The 21,124-nt window shown below is 40.5% G+C and overlaps 1 protein-coding gene and 1 long non-coding RNA gene across 4 annotated transcripts; both read left to right on the forward strand.

Moving 5' to 3' along the window:
* Nucleotides 1–2,821: 2,821 nt before the first annotated feature.
* LOC143420794 (phospholipase D1-like) lies at nucleotides 2,822–16,804 on the forward strand. Of its 3 annotated transcripts, XM_076889074.1 has the most exons (6): nucleotides 2,822–3,457; nucleotides 6,899–7,004; nucleotides 15,039–15,155; nucleotides 15,445–16,027; nucleotides 16,117–16,210; nucleotides 16,547–16,804. In XM_076889074.1, exons 2-4 carry the CDS (start codon nucleotides 6,987–6,989, stop codon nucleotides 15,697–15,699), a joined length of 390 nt encoding a protein of 129 aa, XP_076745189.1. In that variant the 5' UTR covers nucleotides 2,822–3,457; nucleotides 6,899–6,986; the 3' UTR covers nucleotides 15,700–16,027; nucleotides 16,117–16,210; nucleotides 16,547–16,804. The 3 variants fall into 3 exon arrangements, with proteins under 3 accessions (XP_076745189.1, XP_076745185.1, XP_076745193.1); XM_076889070.1 differs by having other exon boundaries at nucleotides 15,445–16,210; XM_076889078.1 differs by having other exon boundaries at nucleotides 15,445–16,210; nucleotides 16,551–16,804.
* LOC143413577 (uncharacterized) lies at nucleotides 9,743–12,316 on the forward strand. The gene is made up of 2 exons (XR_013094180.1): nucleotides 9,743–10,856; nucleotides 11,182–12,316. It is a non-coding gene; the product is annotated as an uncharacterized LOC143413577 (long non-coding RNA).
* Nucleotides 16,805–21,124: the final 4,320 nt, after the last annotated feature.

A 21,124-nucleotide genomic window follows, 5' to 3' on the forward strand; every position in this document is an offset into this window, starting at 1 on the left:
CTGATGTAGCATCCAGGTGAGCAGCTTATGAGCCAACAGGGGAAATTTAGCTGTATTATTGTTGTTTAAATGTAATAATTTATGATTTCATGTTCCAATATTTCACTTTTCCCAACGTTTGTTATCATTTGGTCTGAAAACCATGACAAACAGCAGTGTTACAGTTGTTAGCATTAGCTGCTATAGAGCACTCAGTCACTGTATTGGTGTTAGCGACATGAACATATCTGAGCTAACTGTGTGTTCCAGATGTGCAGCAAACCCAACTGTCCCTGTGTTTTCCTGCTGTAGACATTATCCCCATGATGCTGACGTCCTCTGGTGGGACGAGCTCACATGTTTATGGATTCAGATGCTAACTGGACCAGACTGGTGTCAACCTTTGTGCTATAGAAGCAAATCAAAGAAGAACCAGTTGAACCTGAGCTGTCTGTAGTGGTGACACCAACACCATGTCACCTGCACATGCTGACCCAGGGTCAGTGTTGAACCTATAAGCTGTGTCCTCACAGTTCAATATGTCCTCACTGCACAGGTCAATGACATCAGAGCTGTAATGTTGTTCCCGTCTCACTAAAACTTCTGGCATAAGGTGACTTTTCTGGGTGATTCCTACTCCAGGGTCACCAGTTTGAATCCCTCTGTTACTGCTGGGAACGTGCTGCTAAAGTGCCCTTGAGCAAGGCCACATCCAGCTGATGAAGCCAACCCTGGGCTCTGCTTGCTGGCAGTGACAGAGTAGATGAAACAGCTCAGTGGATGCTAACTCACAGCTAACAGCGCTCTGTCATGGATAAGTGAAATAAAGCTGACTGACCCACAGCTGCACACAAACACCTCCAACACCTACAGGTCAGCAGGTCCACTGCTGTCTCTGATGGGCCCAAACTTTGCTTGTTCAGCGTTTGCTGCTGCTGACTTTGAAAATCACACCAAACATGGAATCAAATATATCGACTCAGCTTAGACTACAGAGAAGCTCGGCACTGCTCACAAAACTCAAACACAAAAGGCTTTTTAAAGACAACAATCACTTTGACAGACACACAAACACGACTGAGTACAGAGGAGCTGCTGGTTTGAAGCCACAGAAATGTCCAAATGTTTAAACACACTGCAGCGTTGCAGCCGTGATGCATTTGTGCTGCTAAGGCCACACACATCAGCTGCCTTACATTTTAGTACCAGTTCATCTCTGACCATGGCAGCACAGTCTTTCCAGTACAGTGATGTTGGTGGGGACAGTGGGGACTGATTGTTCATTGGCTGTAAGCCGGTCACATGGACGTTTAACTGGTGCTTTGATTGCTCTGTAGTCTGTTGTGCCTGTGAGCTGCTCCTAAAATGAGACAGATTATAATTGTCACCATTCTGTTAATGACTCTTATTATGTGCGCTCTCCTCCACTGTCACACTAAACACATTAAACCTTTATTTTTGTGTAAAGTCAGGATTTATTGGCTCTTCTTAAAAGCGTCATGAAGTGCAAAACTCAGCAAACATTATACAAAAGTAGATTTAGAAGCTGAACTGAAAACATTTAAAGTGACAGTCAGCACAAATCCAGCTGACATCTCCATCCAACCCAAGTCTTCATTTAAAGTCATTATAACTGTGACACACGTTTGTTACAGTATTAATCCTGCCTGATGCTGCAGGGCCAACATCATGAAACAGGCTCAGCATTTATTTCCATTATGAAACTTTATCATTAAAAACAAACCATTGTTCTGCAGTCGTCCCAGGACTGTCGGTCAAACGTTCTCTCCACATGTTTAAGGCTGAGCTCACTTTATCGTCTGCCTGAAGGAGGAAAGCAGATGTTACTAAACATCACAATAAAACATATGAAATGGGTGCACATGAGGAACGTCTGCACTGTTAAAGCCATGCAAACATCTTCACACATGAAGCAGCAACACCTCTCAGTTTAGCAGCAGCTGGTAAAAGCCACAGTGATCCTGGAGCCTCCCTGAAGGACTCGTTCATCAGTAACTGTCAGGAGGACGATTAAACCTGCTGCACACGTCCTGTAGTTACACACTCGGGAGGAAAGACGACGTCCTCGCTCTGCAACATGATCTGTGTTTCATCCAGGACGCTCAAACACAGATTGGTTTCCAAATATTAGACGCACTGGTTCTTCATGCGTTTCTACCTGAGCACTCAGAGTCATTTCTACAACAGGCCTCCTTCACCTGCTGGTGCCTCTGTTTCTGTGTTTGGCTGTTTCCATCAGTGCCTGATGTTTGTGATCTTTGATCTGTTCTGAAGTCTCTCTTTGTGACACAAATGTTGTTTGGCTTCTTTTGCAAACAAGGCAAAAGAACTTTAATGGATTCATTTGCTGATCTTACTGTTCTGATGCAAAGCCGTCCTTTCAACGCTTTAGAAAGAAAACCAAACAATGTTTTTAAAACTTTCCCAAAATGTAAAAGCTATTAAAACCATAAACTTCTGCTCCTTGATCATGTGATTCTTCTTCTAGACTGTCTGTAATTGTTATTGCTGATTGTCAATAAAGTTGTTTTTTATAAGTTATGTTGTAAAGGAAGCTTGTGGCGAGGGAGGAGGGGCGACTAAAAGCAGGTTCATATAGTGGGAAAGTCCTCAGGTCATGTGAGGATATTTACTGATGCGTCAACACTGTCAGATAAAAGAACGGCTGCTGCATTTGTTCTCCCACAAATAAGTTTGGTGATGAGTAAAAGAATTACAGATGATGTGGCAGTTTATACTGGGAGCTGGTAGTGATGTTACTGGTTTGAACTGGGTGGAGGACGCACTAATATGCAGGTATGTGGTTTGCTGGGACTCTAGCAGCGTGCTAGTGAGCACAGGTGATATGTCTTCAGACTCTAGGCAACATATTGTTTTTGATATACTTCATTTACTGTATAGAATCAAACACAGAGGGATAGAAGTGGATTTCTTATGGCTCCCTGTGAATATCGGTGTTGATGCAATGAACAGGACGATAAGTTTAAAAAGGTGCAGCAAGAAGAAGTCGTGCAGGTTTGACTATAAAATACAGTGAAAGTGAGGTGAAGAGTATAATGAAGGTAAAGATGAAGGACGAGTGGCAGGCACACTGGGACAGAGACGGGAAAGGCAGATATTATTATACAGAAAACAGTCGTGTAGAAGAAGCTGCAGCAGAGACCAGGATGGAATCTGGAGAGTCAGAGTTGGTCACACAGGCTTGAATAGCACACTTAAAAAGGTAAACATGACACAGGAAGTGTGACTTCTGTGGACCAGAGGAGACGTTTGACGGGTTGTTAGCGTCGTCAGGATGCTGGATGGAAACGCTGTGCCTGATAGGATGATTACAGGCTGGACTTTGTCTTCCTGTTACAGATGGATCCAGGCCCTGGATGACTGCTGGACACACATGACCCACACTAGGCTGCCTTCATCCATCCTTTCCTCCTTCACTGAGACTCAGAGTCAGCATGTATGTATTTATCAGTGATTTGAATCCTTTCATTACAGAGTGAAGTTAAAGTAGACGTGTGAACACACTAATAAACACAAAGGGACACAACTACTACTGCATGATGTAAAGCTGAAGTATTACACAGCTTTATGAACCTCCTGTTATCCTGGTAGACGAGTACAGCAATAAATCTTTTACTTGAACATCTTCTGGCTCCAATAAGCTTTGAAATGTGACCATGAAGTTAGAGACACACTGACTGAAACCCACAGCTGTGACTGTGGATCACATCCACACACAGTGTAGCTGCTGTCTCTGTGTGAGCCTTTGCACTGCTGCTCGCAGCACCGTTATATCACTCAGCGCTCGCTGCTGTTATTGAATCCACTTTTTACTGTCCGTGCAATCAAGCTCCTCTGCAGAGCTAGAAAATATCTTCGAACCAGTTTATGTGTTAGGGGATCCTTTGCAGCTGTGACTGTTGCCTCTGTTTTTGTCCTTTGGTTCCTGGGAGCCTTTTACATTTCCATCAGCAACAAATATCTGAACAGGCTTTATTGTAGGAAATACAGGATTAAATAGTTGTCATTATTTATTAGATGTTGTTAAAGATGATCCGATGCTTGTTTAGTTTAATGCTGTGGCTTCAGTCAGCATCACTGTGCTGTATAGTTTTATTTTTCTGATCCTTCTGTTAAAGTTGCTGAATAAAAGCTGGTTGGTCTGCACCTCACCTCTGCCTCGAGCCTCCTTCTTTAAAGCAGCAGAGGCTCTTCATTCAGGTATCACAGCTCGAGTTGTTCTGCAGGAGACCGAGAGTACTGTCCTTGGTCCATAATGACATTAACTTTGATTCATGTCAACACGAAGCCTGAACGTCTGTGATGAACACACTATCAGCATCACTGACATATTTCATCATTTAAAAACACTTCCTGTCACTGTGGTGGTTACAGTGACATCATGCAGTTTGTGCTTTGACCTCCAGAGGGCGACAAATCAGCACAGACAGAGAGCTCCATTCAAACTTTGCTGCCATCAGGAATAATTCTTCAAATATAATCATCAGTGTTTGAGCAGTTATGATATCAGGGACAATCTAGACATGTGTGACAATACTGAACATGTCACATGACACACCTCAAACATCATGTGATCCACTCTCAGTCTGCACTTTCATTCATGACTTCATGAATTTATGATCAGTTTACTCCTGAAATATTCAAATGCTGCAGGGTGAAGAACAACAAAGTGCTGACACATGTTTGTGTTTCAAACAAGAAAACCAGCAGAAATAAATCATCTTTGGGCAACATGACAGAGATTAGTGAGTTTCCAACTTGCACTTGAATGCAGCACAGACAGATTCTGATGTTCGTGGTTGTAAACGTGTCCTCAAACGCCGCTCTGACTCTTTCCTTCCTGCTCAAAGTTCCTCTTTTCTGAACTTGGTGTTTGTGCCTGACGCTGATCGTCTCCGTGTGGAGCTCCGTGTGAAGGTAACGTTAGCAGTGTGTAATGTTTCCTGGCTAACATCAGCTGTGTGCAGCTCAGTTCCAGCACAAATCTGCCGCTCCATAGTTCACGGTAACGGACTCATGAGGTCGACCGTTAAACGCTCTCCCGCCATTTTGTCTGTGTGCGCGGATGTGTACATTTTTGTTACTACTGTCATCTCATCAATAGCCTATTTGTAAAAGATCTCTGTTCATAGTTTAGTTGGATTTTAAAACTCTGTAGTTGGACAGTTTTATTTTGGACTGATGCTAAAATTCTTGCTGATTGTTTCTGTCGAGGTTTTGTACTTGACATCCGCCATTTTGGATGTGATAAGCTGTAGAGAGTGCGTCCAAAAAGAGAAACCAGAAAGAGAACCTGTTTTATTAATAACCTCTTGCAAATAGAAGAATATGAAAAAAACAACAGCAAATAGGATAAAACCTTTAAATTACTTGAATTTTTAAAATCACCATCATCTGTTAACACAAATTTGATCATTTCAAATTTTTGTTTTCATTTTCTCTTCCCAGTTACTTCTTTCTCATTCTCTTCATTCTCCTTGTCACCTTACGTCTCACTCCTTAACTGAAGTTATAGTTCTAACATAAGAAGTCCCACCAACGTCCTTTATTTAATCTCTGTGTTGTCACAGTTATTATCATCAGATCAGACATGAGACCCAGACAACAACATAAGTTTACAAGCTAACATCATGTCAGCTAACATTAGACGATAGCATCATAAACTTTAAATTACTTTGCCTCTGATCAACAGTTTGATTACATTCTCACATCACAAGTTTATTTGCTAAGTGTGAGTCCGCCCACATTAGATCCACTTTTCAGCAGGTGGAATAATTTGTAGTATATAGGTAATACATCAACAATGCTGCCGTGGTTAAGTTAAGAATATTTATAATGTCATTTCCAAAACTTGCATATGATCTGCAATTTGTAGCAGATCTACTGACTGTCACAGAGCAGCTGGAGCAGTCTCGAATGCAGGTCAGTCCACTGCTGCCCCCTGTGGCCAAGTGCCATAGCTACTGCTGGATGAACTCGTGACACATCTGCGCCTGTTTCTATGAACACATTGAGTCTGAGTGGCTGCACTTACACTGGTGCATTCAACATATTGAAAGATGGCAGCAATGTGGATTGTCAAGACTCAAACCAACCATTGAGCAAAGACAGCAGGATCACTTGTTTCTGTTTGTTATACAGCCAGATTTACTCGTGACACACATGTGCAGCTGCTTTATCACCTATTCTGAATTTGTTTCAAGCACAATACATTTGTTACACATGTTGGGATATTGTGTTTGTTTTAAATGTTATATACCTGTGTGGTATGTGACTTGTGTTGCCATGACGCCAGGTCTCTCTTGGAAATGAGATTTTTAATCTCAATGAGATTTTTTTTTACCTGGATAAATAAAGGACTAATTTGTAACTTTCAGTGTTTTCCGGTCTTCCAAAGGAAAAAAAACCTTCAACTACATGACATGCAGTTGTGTATTTGTTTTCACCTTATCATACACTTGAAGTTTTACAAATCACCACTTCTTTAGTGAATATCATTTCAGTCTCAGACAATCTCGTTTCTCTTACAGAGTTTGAATGCACCTTCTGCAGATGGCGGTACCACACAGTGTGCGTGGACTTCCCCTGCACAGAAGGCAACTACAAATGCTGTGAATGCTAAATAAACAGAAACAAATGATCCCTGTTGTCTTTGCCTGATGATTGGTTTGAGTCTTGACAATCCACATTGCTGGCGTTGCATCTTTCAATGCCAGCAATGGCAGGTATCAGTGCTCAAACCTTTTGTGTTTGTTTCCAACAAGTTGCCCACCTCGGGAAACAAAAATGTGTTATTTTACTTGTCAGATGAACATATGAGACACTTTGACTCTTCAGTGCAGTGTGGAGCCTAACAAAGATCTGTTTTGTGTCCCAGCTGATCAGCAGGAGGAGGAGAGTCTGACGGAGCAGCAGAGGAACATTTTCAGCTACTTGGACTCAGCTCAGCCACTACAGAGGAAACAATGAGCTCAACACAGAAGGTGACAGACAGAGCAGGACCATATGACCAAAGATATTTATCACCATATACATTTGAACATTTGCCATAACGATGTAGCTGACGATAGAATTGACACCAGACAAAATACTTTACAGCTGCACAACTTTATTAAAAAGCCATCAATGTATTTTCACTGAAACAAGCAGCTGTTGTTTATGTGCATTAAAGTTATATAAAAATGTAACAGTGCAAATGCAAATTCCTCGCTGACAGTTTAACCAAAAGGCGTTTCCAGTGGAAACTGGCCGACACATCCTGAGCATAACCATGTATAATATCCACTAAACTTCAGAAGAGGTTATACAGTCGTGGCCAAAAGGTTTGAGAATTGCATAAATATTGGAACCTGGAGAAGTTGCTGCTTAAGTTTTTATAATAGCATTTTGCCTGCACTCCAGAATGTTATGAGGAGTGATCAGATGAACTGCATCGTCCTTCTTTGCCATGAAAACGAACTTAATCCCCAAAAAGCCTTACCACTGCATTTCATTGCTGTCATCAAAGGACCTGCTGAGACCATTTCAGTGATCGTCTTCTTAACTCAGGTGAGAATGTTGGCGAGCACGAGGCTGGAGATCATCATGGCTGTATCCCGATTCAGGTTCTGCAGCTTTAAAGTCCTCAAGGGCCGCGTACTCAAAGACCGCTAAGGCCGAAGTGCGAGGCTCGTAGGCTCGTGAAATGGGACGTCTAGCCTCCGTCGCGCTGCCCAGGTTGCCTAGCAACCATGATACTAACAGCTGGAAACGTTTCATACAGCTTTGTTTGACAGAAATGAAGGAGAACATATTTAGTTCATTTGTTTCTACATGAGCTCTGTGTGATTTGATGAGTATCTGAGGCTGAGACCACAGGACTGTGAAACATGATTGTTGGGCTTCATTTCTGTGCTGAACAGTCGTTTAAGATTAGCTGTAAATAACAATTAGCTGATGTTGTTCATGAGACTAAAGTCATCTCACTGTGGTAATGTAAATATAATATGGCCAATATTATAGTTATTATATTAATCACTTCACTCACAGACAAGTATCTGTGACAGTGTGTATATAGAAGTATCATATATGAGACAAATATTGTTTATTTAATATGTTGGTACTAAATTTGGCTCAATGCTTACATATATGTGTAAAAAGCAAATGTAGGAGCTGTGATAACTGTGTCTGATAGAATGAAGAGTAGACTGATATATGAAATATTCCTTTATTGGGTGAGAAAATCAGACCATGTCATAACTGCTGTAAGTCACACAGAATAGATATCAGAGCCTTAAACAGGCTGACTTCTGCTAAATGGGTCAAACTGGGCAGAAAGTCTACAAACACATAACATCCTTATAGAATATGATGTAACACTATAGATCAACTTACCTCAGAATATATTAAATTCAATTTTATTTATAAGGTTATAGGTTTTATAGGTTTTATGGAGATGCCATCCTTGTGTTTTAGTGGCAAATAAATTTGGCAGTCATCGGCATAACAATGAAATGAGATCCCATGCCTTCTAAGGATAGAACCCAGAGGCAATAGATACAGTGAAAAGAGCAGTGGCCCTAAAATTGAGCCCTGTGGGACGCTGCATGACAGAGAAGCAGAAGACGATTCGTAACCGAGAAGGCTGACAGAGAAATATTATTATTATTATTATTGATTGCTTATATTTGAACAATTGTGAAACCTCACTGTGGATGTAAGAGTGAAATTATGTGGATATCTTGAATCCACTTTATTGTGTAATATTTTATGTGAGTATTTGACGGAAGACGAGCAACATCTGTTGTGGAAGCTAACGGGGTTCCTTTAGAATAAACAAACATAGGATTTATTATCACTGAACAATTCTGTATAAATCTATACAAATTATAGAAATATGTAATAGGAAACAACAAAATAATCAAAATTATAAAATTGTGTGTGTGTGTGTGTGTGTGTGTGTGTGTGTGTGTGTGTGTGTGTGTGTGTGTGTGTGTGTGTGTGTGTGTGTGTGTGTACAATCAGGAGGGATGGGCATGATTTTAGTGTTTGAACAGTCATGAATTATCTTTAACAGCAGGTTGGATGTAATGTGTTAGAACTACCAGCAGGTGGGGATAAGAGACCTTTAAGGTGTTTGGTGCCACGCGCCACCTTCAGGTTTAAAACTAGTGTTAATGGAGTTTGAAGGTTGAGTTTGTTCCGCGACTGCATTTCACTCACTGCCACTGTTTGTATCTCTGTCACTGCAGGACCAACATGGAGCCAGAAGTCAGCGCTCTCAGGAGGCCGACAAACCTCACAGAAGAAAGGGAGAGAAAAAACACACCTGTGACGAGTGTGGGAAGGGTTTTACTGTGAGGGCTTCACTAAAACAGCATCAGGTCATCCACACTGGAGAGAGACCGTTCAGCTGTGACTTGTGTCGAAAGTCTTTTTCCTTCAAGGGTTCCCTAAAAAAACACCAACTCATCCACAGTGGAGTTAAAGCGTACAGCTGTGATCAGTGTGGCAGAGCTTTTACTCACAGTAGCAGCTTACAGAGGCATCTAGTTACCCACTCTGGAATTAAGGCATACAGCTGTGACGAGTGTGGGAAGGGTTTTACTGGGAAGGCTTCACTAAAACAGCATCAGGTCATCCACACTGGAGAGAGACCGTTCAGCTGTGACTTGTGTGGAAAGTCTTTTTCCTGGAAGCTTTGCCTAAAACAACACCAACTCATCCACAGTGGAGTTAAAAAGTACAGCTGTGATCAGTGTGGCAGAGCTTTTACTCACAGTAGCAGCTTACAGAGTCATCTAGTTACCCACTCTGGAATTAAGGCATACAGCTGTGATCAGTGTGGCAGAGCTTTTACTCAAAGTAGCAGCTTACAGAGTCATCTAGTTACCCACTCTGGAATTAAGGCATACAGCTGTGATCAGTGTGGCAGAGCTTTTACTCACAGTGGCAGCTTACAGAAGCATCTAGTTACCCACTCTGGAATTAAGGCATACAGCTGTGATGAGTGTGGGATGGAGTTTACTCTGAAGGCTTCACTAAAACATCATCAGGTCATCCACACTGGAGAGAGACCGTTCAGCTGTGACTTGTGTGGAAAGTCTTTTTCCTGGAAGCGTTGCCTAAAACAACACCAACTCATCCACAGTGGAGTTAAAAAGTACAGCTGTGATCAGTGTGGCAGAGCTTTTACTCACAGTAGCCACTTACAGAGGCATCAAGTTACCCACTCTGGAATTAAGGCATACAGCTGTGATCAGTGTGGCAGAGCTTTTACTCACAGTAGTCACTTACAGAGTCATCTAGTTACCCACTCTGGAATTAAGGCATACAGCTGTGACGAGTGTGGGATGGAGTTTACTCTGAAGGCTTCACTAAAACATCATCAGGTCATCCACACTGGAGAGAGACCGTTCAGCTGTGACTTGTGTGGAAAGTCTTTTTCCTTGAAGCGTTCCCTAAAAAAACACCAACTCATCCACAGTGGAGTTAAAGCGTACAGCTGTGATCAGTGTGGCAGAGCTTTTACTCGTAGTAGCAGCTTACAGAGTCATCTAGTTACCCACTCTGGAATTAAGCCATACAGCTGTGACATCTGTGGAAAAACTTTCAGCCAGAGAGGGAGCCGAAATAGACACCTACGCATTCACACCAGACATGATGTGTACTGCTGTGAACAGTGTGGCAAACAGTTTACAACAGACGCACAGTTACAACAACACATGTTTACCCACACTGAGGAGAGACCTTATCAATGTGACCTGTGTGAGAAAACTTTTAAATCTCCACGTCACCTGAGACAACACCAACAGATCCACACCAGAAAGAGACTCTACAAGTGCAGCTACTGTGAGGTATGTATTTATATTGTTATCTTGTCATTTTAGCCTGACTGTTTGGAACAACTCTGCTCATTAAACTGTGTTAGCATGTTAGCAATTCTACTGCATGGAAAAGCAGCTCTGAGTGATTATTCAGATTTTCCTTTCAGTTATGATTTTAGTATTACTGTAGTATTATGGTGGTAGTATTGTAGTTATTGCAGCCCAGTAAACTGAGTGTGTTAACTGAAACAGTCAAATGTAGTTGGACGTCTGCAGAGATGCTCTTTATTTCAGGCGACGTTCAGGATACAAATGTTGAAGGACTGACTTACACTGTCTTTGTGTCTTTGTTTAGAAGCAGAGCGACACAGATGGATCCAGTTCTCAACCCTGTCATCACTGTGGTGGTGGGAAAGACTTTCATTGTGACCTCTGTGGAAAAACTTTCAGTCAGCAAAAGACCCTAAAAGTACATCAACGTAGACACACTGGAGACAAACTGAAATACTGCAAAGAATGTGGGAGAAGCTTCACCACACCAAGTGAGTTAAAACGACATGAACTGATTCACAGTGGGGTTAAAAAGCACCTCTGTGATCAGTGTGGGTCATCCTTCACCACTGAAAGTCAGCTTAAATCACACAAAGGAGTCCACACAGGAGAGAAACCACACAAGTGCAGACACTGTGAGAGAAGCTTCTCACATTCAGGTAATCGTAACCTTCATGAACGTACACACATGGAAGGAAACTACAGCTGTGACCAGTGTGACAAGAGCTTCAGGAATCTCAGTTCATACTCTGAACACAAACGATCCCACGTTACTAATAAACTGTTTCACTGTTACCAATGTGCCCAAACATTCACCTCATTGTCTGCTCTGTGCAAACATCAGCGCGATCACTCAGGGCTGAAATCACTCCCATCACTGGATCACAGTGAATCTGAAGACACAGAAAGATCCTCTGGTTTCTGTGTCAGACTCAAAAAGCTTGAGATCAGGCTCCACAGAGTTCAGATAGAATCATTTAAACTTGTGTTGAACTGAACTGGTTGCTGGGCTGAACTTCTACATAATACAGATCTACATGGGATCTTCTTTTCTGTTGTTTTACTGAGTCAGTTTTGTCCTTTTTTCTCTGTCCTGGTTTTGCTCGTCTGTAAATGATTGAAACTCAGTCAAATAGTTCATTGTTCTCCAGCAAAACGTTTTGGAAACTCATGTTTAACCTTTAAAACTCTGACATGTTTTAGCACACAAGGCTTCATCGGGGAGTTCACTCATGATTGGACCATGAGAACAAAGGTTTTTAGTTCTTTCAAAGAGAGTCTTGGAGATGTTTGATGTTTCTGTTTTTCTGAAACCACCTGAAAGAAAAACTATTTTTCTTGCTTTATGTAGTGTGGAAGTTTTTAATGTTTCTTCATCTGTGATGTTCTTGAATGTGTTCACGTGAAGATGGTACAAATAAACTGTCCTTTCAGCTTTAGCTCCTAATTTATTCATTATTTATGGATGTAGCACAGCAGCCGTCTCTTGATTAACACATGGAGGGCTCGGGATCTGATGGTGTCGTCTCCCTAATTTGCCCACTCAGTAAATCTCACTCATGGCCAAGAAATTGAAATAAACCTTGTTTCCCTGCTGGATAGTGATCCACTGTAACTCTGCTCCTCCTTCCTGTTTAGGATTTCTGTGGCTGAAGTAAAATTCCCTCCATCCATCACTTATCCCAGCTAACCCAAAGTGAAATAAAGTTTTGCTCGTCTTAAAAAAGCATTACAATAATGGGCATTACCAATGCAAACTGAATGATACAGAAGATGAAAGAAGAGACTTTGATCAGTTAATAAAGCTCATGATCTGGATTCATTGTGGCTGCTACACAGATACTTCTGGGTCACTTCTCTCAGTTAGGAACCTTCCTCACCAAACTGACTGTTGGACCACACCCCTGGTTTCATGAGAAATTGTTTCAGCCATGATTTCTCTTCCTGTATTTCAGAGTAAAGACTGAAGTGACAAATGGAAGCATGTTTAAAAAACACAATGTGAGAGAGACGTTGAGGTCCTTAGAAGTTACCCTGGGTTTTTCTGTCACCCTGCTAGATGTTACACACCTTGTTATTGGACTGATTTCTACTGCTGGACTACTCCTGCGGAGAGTAACAATACTCTTACTAATTAGCTCCCTTTCACACCTTTGGGGATATTTATTTTTGTGTTTGCAGCGCTGTGAGCCAGAACAGCGAGAGAAAAATCTGCAACAGCGACGAGCCGAATGCTTACGTGAATCGCAGCAGCTGCACATGTGCTACGCTGAATTAGAGGATATCTTTGCTCTGGATTTCTATTTCTACTTTTTCATTTCTATATGATTCTTCTTGCATCTAAACAAAGATGATTCAATTTGCTAAATGTTGATGGCTCTTCGTGCTCAGGTGTAAATGAGACGTAATATTTGCTCTTGGTTTGGTTCTCCTGTACAGAACCTTGCAGTACAACAGAAACCTAAAAACATTATTTGTAGTGGTTATTCTTAGTTGTTCTGCTGCCTAAATACCACAGGGTCTGATTATGAAGTTATTGAGCTGCACATACTTTACGACCTGCTTAAGTTCGAGGTCACAGCGTCTGTAGAGCAGCTGGAACATAATGAAGTCTACAAGGTTAAAGTTTTCTCTTCAGTTATTGTTCTTTCTGCTGCTTGGTTTGATGGATCTGAGAGCTTTTGTTTTTATTATTGTTATTATAATTATCATTAATACTTTACTCTCTAGAAGCTTTAAAATAGTGTTTGTGTTTGAAAAAATTGATTTAAGAATTGAACAGAAACATCTGTCCTTCTGAAAATCGCCCAAAGGCACGGAGACAAAGTCAAAGGATGCAACCTGTAACTTTCTCTTCCTTCATGTCAGGACCATCATCCATGATTTATATAAAATGCATATAGCAACAGTAGCACTTTAGTTTGGACTTTATGATTTCTGTAACTGGAAAATATTATTTTGTTTAAAGACAGAAGTGACCGCATAGTTGCAACATCAAAGGGAAATATTAATTAATTAGCATCAAGTATATTTGTTGCTTAAGCGTTTGCACTATAACTTAAGTAGGATTATAACTTTTAAGGAAGGAAAGATTTCAGATATTTAATTCACTGCTTCAGTTATTTTATATGAAATTAAAACATTTACGTTGGTCAAATATGATGCTCTAAATCAAGTAAAAGTTTGAAAATAAATGATGTATTTTTAAATGCTGCAACAAATGTTCACAAAAAGTAACTATAATTAAAACCAGTTAAACAAAATCAAATGTTTGAATCATGCTTAACCAAATGCCAGGCTGGAGAGCTGAACCTAAAGTATACGCAGAAAGATTTCAACATGTGAGCAGTTTTTAATGTTTTTATCACATATAAATGTCACAGCAGTGGGTCCTGGCCCAATGCTTTGTGTTTTTGGTTTTCTTTGACTCTTGTTTTTCTTGGTTTTTGTTCTTCTTATTTATCAGGCTCTCAGTAATCTTAGTTCTCCCTCCCTCAGTGTTCATTTCAGCCTGTGTTTAGTTTCTGTTCCCGTGTCCCACGTTTCATCGTTTCATGTCGAGTCAGCCCTGTCTCTCTGTTTCCTGTGTCTCCCCAGTCAGCCCCGCCTCCCTCGGGCACTCATGTGTGATACAGAGTAATAAACCTGACTACATTTGCTACACTCTCTTTATTACCTGTTACTTTAAAATTCATACACTAATTATGTCTGCCCATGTCTCTAATGTGAAGGTCAAAGGTCAACATCCCAGTGACATAAGAATAATCCCAAAGGGGCAAAGGCAGCGGTTAATTTAGCACATTTAGCATTAAGGGTACAGCAAGGATATACTTTTACTTATTGTGGCAGGGGTGTGGTCTCTGGCCTGCTGCAGTGGAGGCTGGTGGCGGGACGTTGGACGGCACAGGTGAGGGTGATGGAGCTCATGACTCTCCCCTTTATAGTGACGGAGGAGACTGGCGTGGGGGAAGCGTGTAGTGGAGGAAGCCGAGGAGAGAGCTGGTTTCTGGCTACAAAGACGGCGTCAAACCAGAAAAGATTGCTCGTGGTCAAATAATGTGTCAATCACCTGTGACTCAAACTGTGTGTGGCTCAGTTCATGTCACAGTGTTGTTTAGTATATCTTCACTTGTCTCACTCTCCTTCTGTTCTGTCCATCAGGACGATCCTCAGCGCTTACACAGATCCTCCATCGATGTTTTGGATCCAATCAGTGATCAGTTCTACGAGGAGGCCTGGATGTTCACCAGCGCTCGCTACACCTCCATCTACCAGAAGGTGAGTGTACTCCTTTGTACTCAGATTAACATTTTATTTCTTAAAATACATTTTCATATATGAGCTTTCTATTATTTCATGGCCATTTAATCAATATTAAAATTACAAGCATATCAACAAAGGTGAAGCTGGTTTTTTCCACTTGCTGTCACACAGTCATGGAGGAATACAATAAATACATAATCAGTCATAGATCCTGAACAATGACATTAAAAGAAAGTCTGTGGCTCTAAAAACTAAACAGTATAAAGACATGCTCCAAGCTGCTGTTTCTCTCCTACTCCTCTAGGTTTTCCACTGTCGGCCATCCAGCGATGCTGGAGGGCTACCTGGCCAATGCTGGCCTACACAAAGAGGTCCCGGCTCGGAGGAGCTAAAGAAGATCCTTGCCTTCCTCGTCAGTTTCCTCTTCAGTTCCTATCCCAACAAAACCTTCTTGCACCTATTAGCTCCAAAGAGGCTATGGTGCCCGTGGAGGTCTGGACCTGAGGCCTGTGCTCATCACGTGGATAGAAAACACTCTGACACCATTCTGGAGGTCTGATGGGACTCTGACCAAAACACAGATGAAATAAAACTTGTGGCTGGAGCTTTTAAAATGACTTTTTCACCTCATAGATTAATGCTCATGATTGCATGTTAGCAAGACAGCATCTCCCCAAGGTGAAACTCTCAGGAGACATTTACTCTTAAACTGTAATCTGGTTGAGACTACTTGAGGAGATCTTAGTAGCGAGTATGTGGATTTAGTCTCTTCACCAACAGCAGACAGACCCATGCCAAGAAAGCAGACATGTTCTCAAAGAAAGCCGAGAGCAGAGATTGGAAAAAGCTCAAAAGAAAAAGCTGCAGCTTCAGACGACTATCTGCCTGTAAGGCTGAAAAAGTCCAGTTACGCTCTATTTTGGAAAAGCTCCCAGTTTTGGTAACCTGGACTTTTATTTCCCCTCTTCTGCTACAGATGTTGACTGTGACCTCAGAGGCCAACTGGACCACACAGCTGCAACAGGAGTGAGGGAGAGGAGTCTTCATCCAGCTTCAAAGAAAACATCCAGGTAAAGTGACGTGGATCAGCGGATAAAGCCGTCTCCACTTTCAAAGGAGATCCTCTGAGAGAGAGACTCTGAGCCGTTTTAGCCTCAAATTATAGGACTTTATAGTACAGCAACACTTTTAAAGGACAAAAATAACATAAACTGTGACTGTAATACAAACAAAGTATTGCATGTGTTTTTAAAAGTGTTCCTCCGATGGGCAGGATATCACTATTAGACTGTCCCACCAGCCAACTTCAACAAGAGACCACAGCAGCATTCAGTGATCAGCACAGATGTTCCTCTAACACTCAGCATCTGATCCCTGTTGGTCTGTGTGCTTCTGCTTTTGCTCAGTTAGAAACCCTGCAGCAACCCGACCCAAAACTGTGTCTTCTTGTTGGCCTCAACGTTGAAGTGTCAAACGTCCAACATCTGGAAAGGAAACCACGCCAGTGTACTGTGATGTTTCACCAACATGTGGCAGACGCTGGTCCTGCCTTTCATGCTGACATCAGCAGAGAGCCCCGCCTACCTCAAAGCCTCCCCTGTCATGTATTGATCAGGATGATTATGAAGATGAGCGAGTGCAAATAAGACTGTAAAAGTCCACGAGCAGAGTGTTTGGATGCTTTCTAATGATTCATGAATATCATGAGAGTGTTTGTGTGTTTTGTCTTTTCTTTGATGACGTTTGTTACTAACAAAGACAATTTACGCTCTGTGTGTGTTTTCATCCTTACCAGCCGCACTCTAACTGCAATGAAGGAAACAAACTGTAGAAATGGTCGACTCAGTGACTTCATAAAATATTGAAGTGGTTCAGGTAGAGCCAGTTTTTAAATGACCATGAACACTGAGCGTATTGTATCTGTACAGCATGTTTTTCTATTAGACAGATTTGTAACAGAGGCCTTGCTCTCAGTAAGTTTGAAATCCTTTTCTGATTTCTTTTGTAATCTCTGATCTTTGTGTATCCTGCTCAGTTTGCATGCTGCCTGTAGGAGTTTCTGTCTTTGTATTTGAAGAGAATTCATTGAATATACTCAGCTGCTTCCCTTTGGTGCCTTACACATCACTGAAGTTTTTCAGTGTCCAGTTATTTGTTTTTAATAGCTGTTTGAATTCTCTGTATGTTTGACCCTGTAGACTGTTTAATGGACTGCTCGTCTTCCTGTTTGTAACCACTGCCTGTTTAGGACTAAAGATTTGGATTTTTGACTTTAACACAGCCTCTGCGTGTCGTCCCTTTGTGTCCTCGTCCTCTGTGAATGTGTCACAGATGTTTCCATGATAATAACACAGCTTTCCCACAGTGGCTTGCAGCAGCATTTATTCACAGCACATTTGAGAAAGGTTAGATTAACTCGATGAGTTTATATTCAGAATGATTCTGACAGTGGGCCACTGTGAATTGTGATCTTTCATCAGGTCAATGTTTAAGTTCAGTATTTCAAAGCAGGAGCTATGAACAGTCATCATGTTGGCATTAGAATTATTATTATTAATCATTATTAATAATGTCGTTACTCATGTATAACTTTGATTAGTATACATGAATTTTATCAACAGTAAAAATAATGAATAATTCATGTATAACTTTTATTGTGTTTTGTATATTAATTATATTTAAATAGAGATGTTGACCCTGTCTCTACAGTAGCATCAGTGTAACATACATTATTGGTCCAAGCTGTCATAAATGGGGAGCCTGATCCTTTATTATGAAAACATGACGAGTATTTTTCTTGTCAGTTGGGAAGAAGTTGGTCTTTTTTTCCTTCTTTTTGCTCAGTTTGTCTTTTCTTTGATAATTGAAACTCTGATCAAACCTACTCATGTTCACAGCATGTAAAAGCAGCTGACAGTCCGTGGCATTGTTGTTTGTAGAGGTGCAGTGTAGTGGGAGCATAAATCAAAAGAAAACAGTAAAATTTATGTAATAAAACATCTGAATGAAAATGAACAGGCCCTTTATGAACTTCAAAGGGATCTGAAAACAACACTTTTTAAAAGAGTATCTTGGGGTGTAGGTGGTCAAAATAGAAAACTGAGCTGAGACTCTAAGTTCAATCCATCCATTGGTTTTTACTTAGGAGGAAGAAATGTCAGGCTGGTGCAGGCTGGTTAGGTGCATGTGGTTATCTTTACCTAAATGAGTTCACTTTGTGGCTGCCAGGTTGGGCAGAAGTACCTGTCCCCTGTTAGGCTTAGCAAGGTTCTCCAGGAGTTTCTCCATGGGTAGAGCTTCTAGCTCCTCCAGCACATCTGTGGCCGTGCAGGCTGCCACTTTCTTGGTTGCTCTTTTTACCCCACTGGTTGTGAGTGTCTAAATACCCCCACTAGCTCGCTTTGGCTGCAGTTAACTTGGGAGGAAGGGGTGGGTGTCCCATGACTAGATGAAAAACAATTATCTGGGACACATAAATATAATAACACATGCATATATCTCTATCAATTTTTATTTCTCTCAGAAACATTGGATCTAAATTGCAAATGTGTTCCAGTTATACTGTTACTGACAAAGTGGATGAGCTGCAATGGTCTCCATTTGTCCCATATGTGTTTACTTCTTCTTCTTCTTTTGCATATTAAACACATTATTGTGTTACACACAATACATACAAAACTCATCCATCTCCTCCTCCTCCTCCTCCTCTGTCTCTAACAGAGCAGCAGTGTATGTGGACTGTCCTGCTGGCACTCTGTCCTTCTACAGAGTCTCCTCTGACACCTCCACACCTTCAACACCACATTCACTCAAACTCTTTATCCTGGGTTTTGGTTCTGGTCTCCTGGTGCCTCAGTGTCCCTGTGCTGAGTGGAGTGTAAAGAGTGTCTCCTGTTACAGAAACACTCTGACTGTTGAACAGATAGATAGATTTACAGAACAGATAGATTTAAGTGGCCTTTTGTTGTGGGCAGTCTGAGGTACACCTGTGCACTACTCATGATGTCAGATCAGCATCCTGATGTGGCACACCTGTGAGGTGGGATGGATTATCTTAATATAGCAGATGTGCCCACTACCACACATTTGGACTGATTTGTGACCACTGTTTGGGAGGGATGGTTATATTGTGTATCTGGAATGAATTTTAGGTCTCTACGTCCAACCCATGGGGAATGGGAGCAGTAACAAAAGTGTTGCGTTTATATTTTTGTTCAGTGTAGATATACTGTATAATGATATAAATAGCTCTGTGTCATTAGGCTATGGCACTGGTAAAAGGTTTAGCGTTAAAAGAGGAATTAGGCAAGGGTGTGGAAGCTCTCCGTTGTTGTTCATAATGGTTGTGGAGATGCTCGCAATTCTAATTAAAAACAGCAGCGTTGTTGGAATTGAGATTATGGATAATCTTTTAATAATTAGTCAACTTGCAGATGACACTACTCTTTTCTTAAAAAATGAACATCAGATCCCCCTGGTAAAACAAATAATCACTACATTCTCAAAAGCTTCAGGCTTAAAGTTAAATTTAAATAAATGTGAATTATTGGCATTAAAAGAGTGTAATTCACAATTACTGTACGATATAAAGGTGAAGAAGGAGGTAAAATATTTGGGCATCACAATTTCAAAAGATCACAAAGTCTTAGAAAAAGTAAATATTTTAGATAATGTTGACAAATGTAAGACAATCTTAAATAAATGGTTACAGAGAGACATCACAATTTTTGGAAGAATATTATTAACCAAAATGGATAGTTTATCTAGATTTATATATCCAGCTTACTCTTTATCAATATCGAATAAAGTTATTAAGACAATTAATGGCTTGAATTTTAATTTTATTTGGAGGAATAAGTGCCATTATATATCTAAAGATGATTTGGTTAAACCATACATTGAAGGCGGTGGAAACGCAATTGATTTTGATGTAATGAATGGTGTTTTGAAACTTAAATGGTTAAAATCCTTCCTAAATAATCCACACTCCATTTGGTTTTTTATACCAAATAAGGTCTTCAACACACTGGGGGGTATCGACTTTCTCCTAAAGTGTGACTTTGAAATTACTAAGCTACCTGCTAAACTCTCTGAATTCCATAAACAGGTCCTTCTTTATTGGAAAATGTTATTTAAACATAATTTCACTCCACATAATAGCCCAATGTGGAACAATAGATATATGCTGATAAACAGAAAATCTATTTTTATTCAAGATTGGTTATCAAAAGGTGTTTGGGCAATTGCCCATTTTGTAGATGAGGAAGGACATGTTCTAGGACATCAAGATTTTTGCCAGAAGTTTAATATCCAATGTTCTAAAAGTAAATTTAATCGGGTTATAAAATCCATTCCATTGTCACTTAAAAACATAGTTGTAAATGATATAATATATTCTGACATCTCCCCCAAGTTAAGGCAATTATATATAGATGGTATTCGATTTTGTGATGTTAAATGCAACAATAAGTTTCTTAGATCTTCATTAAGGAGTCTTTATTCTCCAAATTTACTTAGACGTAATTACATATTAAAAGATTTCCAAAGGAAAGAAATTGAAAAAATAAGAACTGATTATATCACCTTCCCTATCCCTCCTAAAGGGAAAGAAGTCCAATTTAAAATCTTGAATAAAATTTACCCGACAAATAGACTCCTTAGTGATAGATTCAAAATAGAAACGGGTAATTGTGTATTTTGTGAAACAGAAGAGGAGGATTTGGATCATCTATTCTTTTTGTGCAATTTTATACAAATATTTTGGTTGGATTTTTCATACCTGGCTTTATTCCAAGGGGATTCAAATTACCCCATTTACCCTAAATATGATAATGTTTGGAGTGTTTTTGAAAGAAAAGACAGCTAATTATGGTGTTAATGTGTTATTAATCTTGTGCAAGCATTTTATACATAAATGTCGTTTTTTTAAGACTAAACCAACACTAGCTTACTGGAAAAACGACTTAAACCTGTTGGTTAAATCT

Source organism: Maylandia zebra, linkage group LG2 (assembly GCF_041146795.1).
Source record: "Maylandia zebra isolate NMK-2024a linkage group LG2, Mzebra_GT3a, whole genome shotgun sequence".
NCBI classification, from domain to species: domain Eukaryota; kingdom Metazoa; phylum Chordata; class Actinopteri; order Cichliformes; family Cichlidae; genus Maylandia; species Maylandia zebra.

What these genes read in the sequence shown, in the direction of transcription:
- LOC143420794 (XM_076889070.1), top strand. An exon ending in ACACCTCCATCTACCAGAAG is followed by an intron (nt 15,156 to 15,444) that starts GTGAGTGTACTC and finishes CTACTCCTCTAG; the next exon opens with GTTTTCCACTGTCGGCCATC.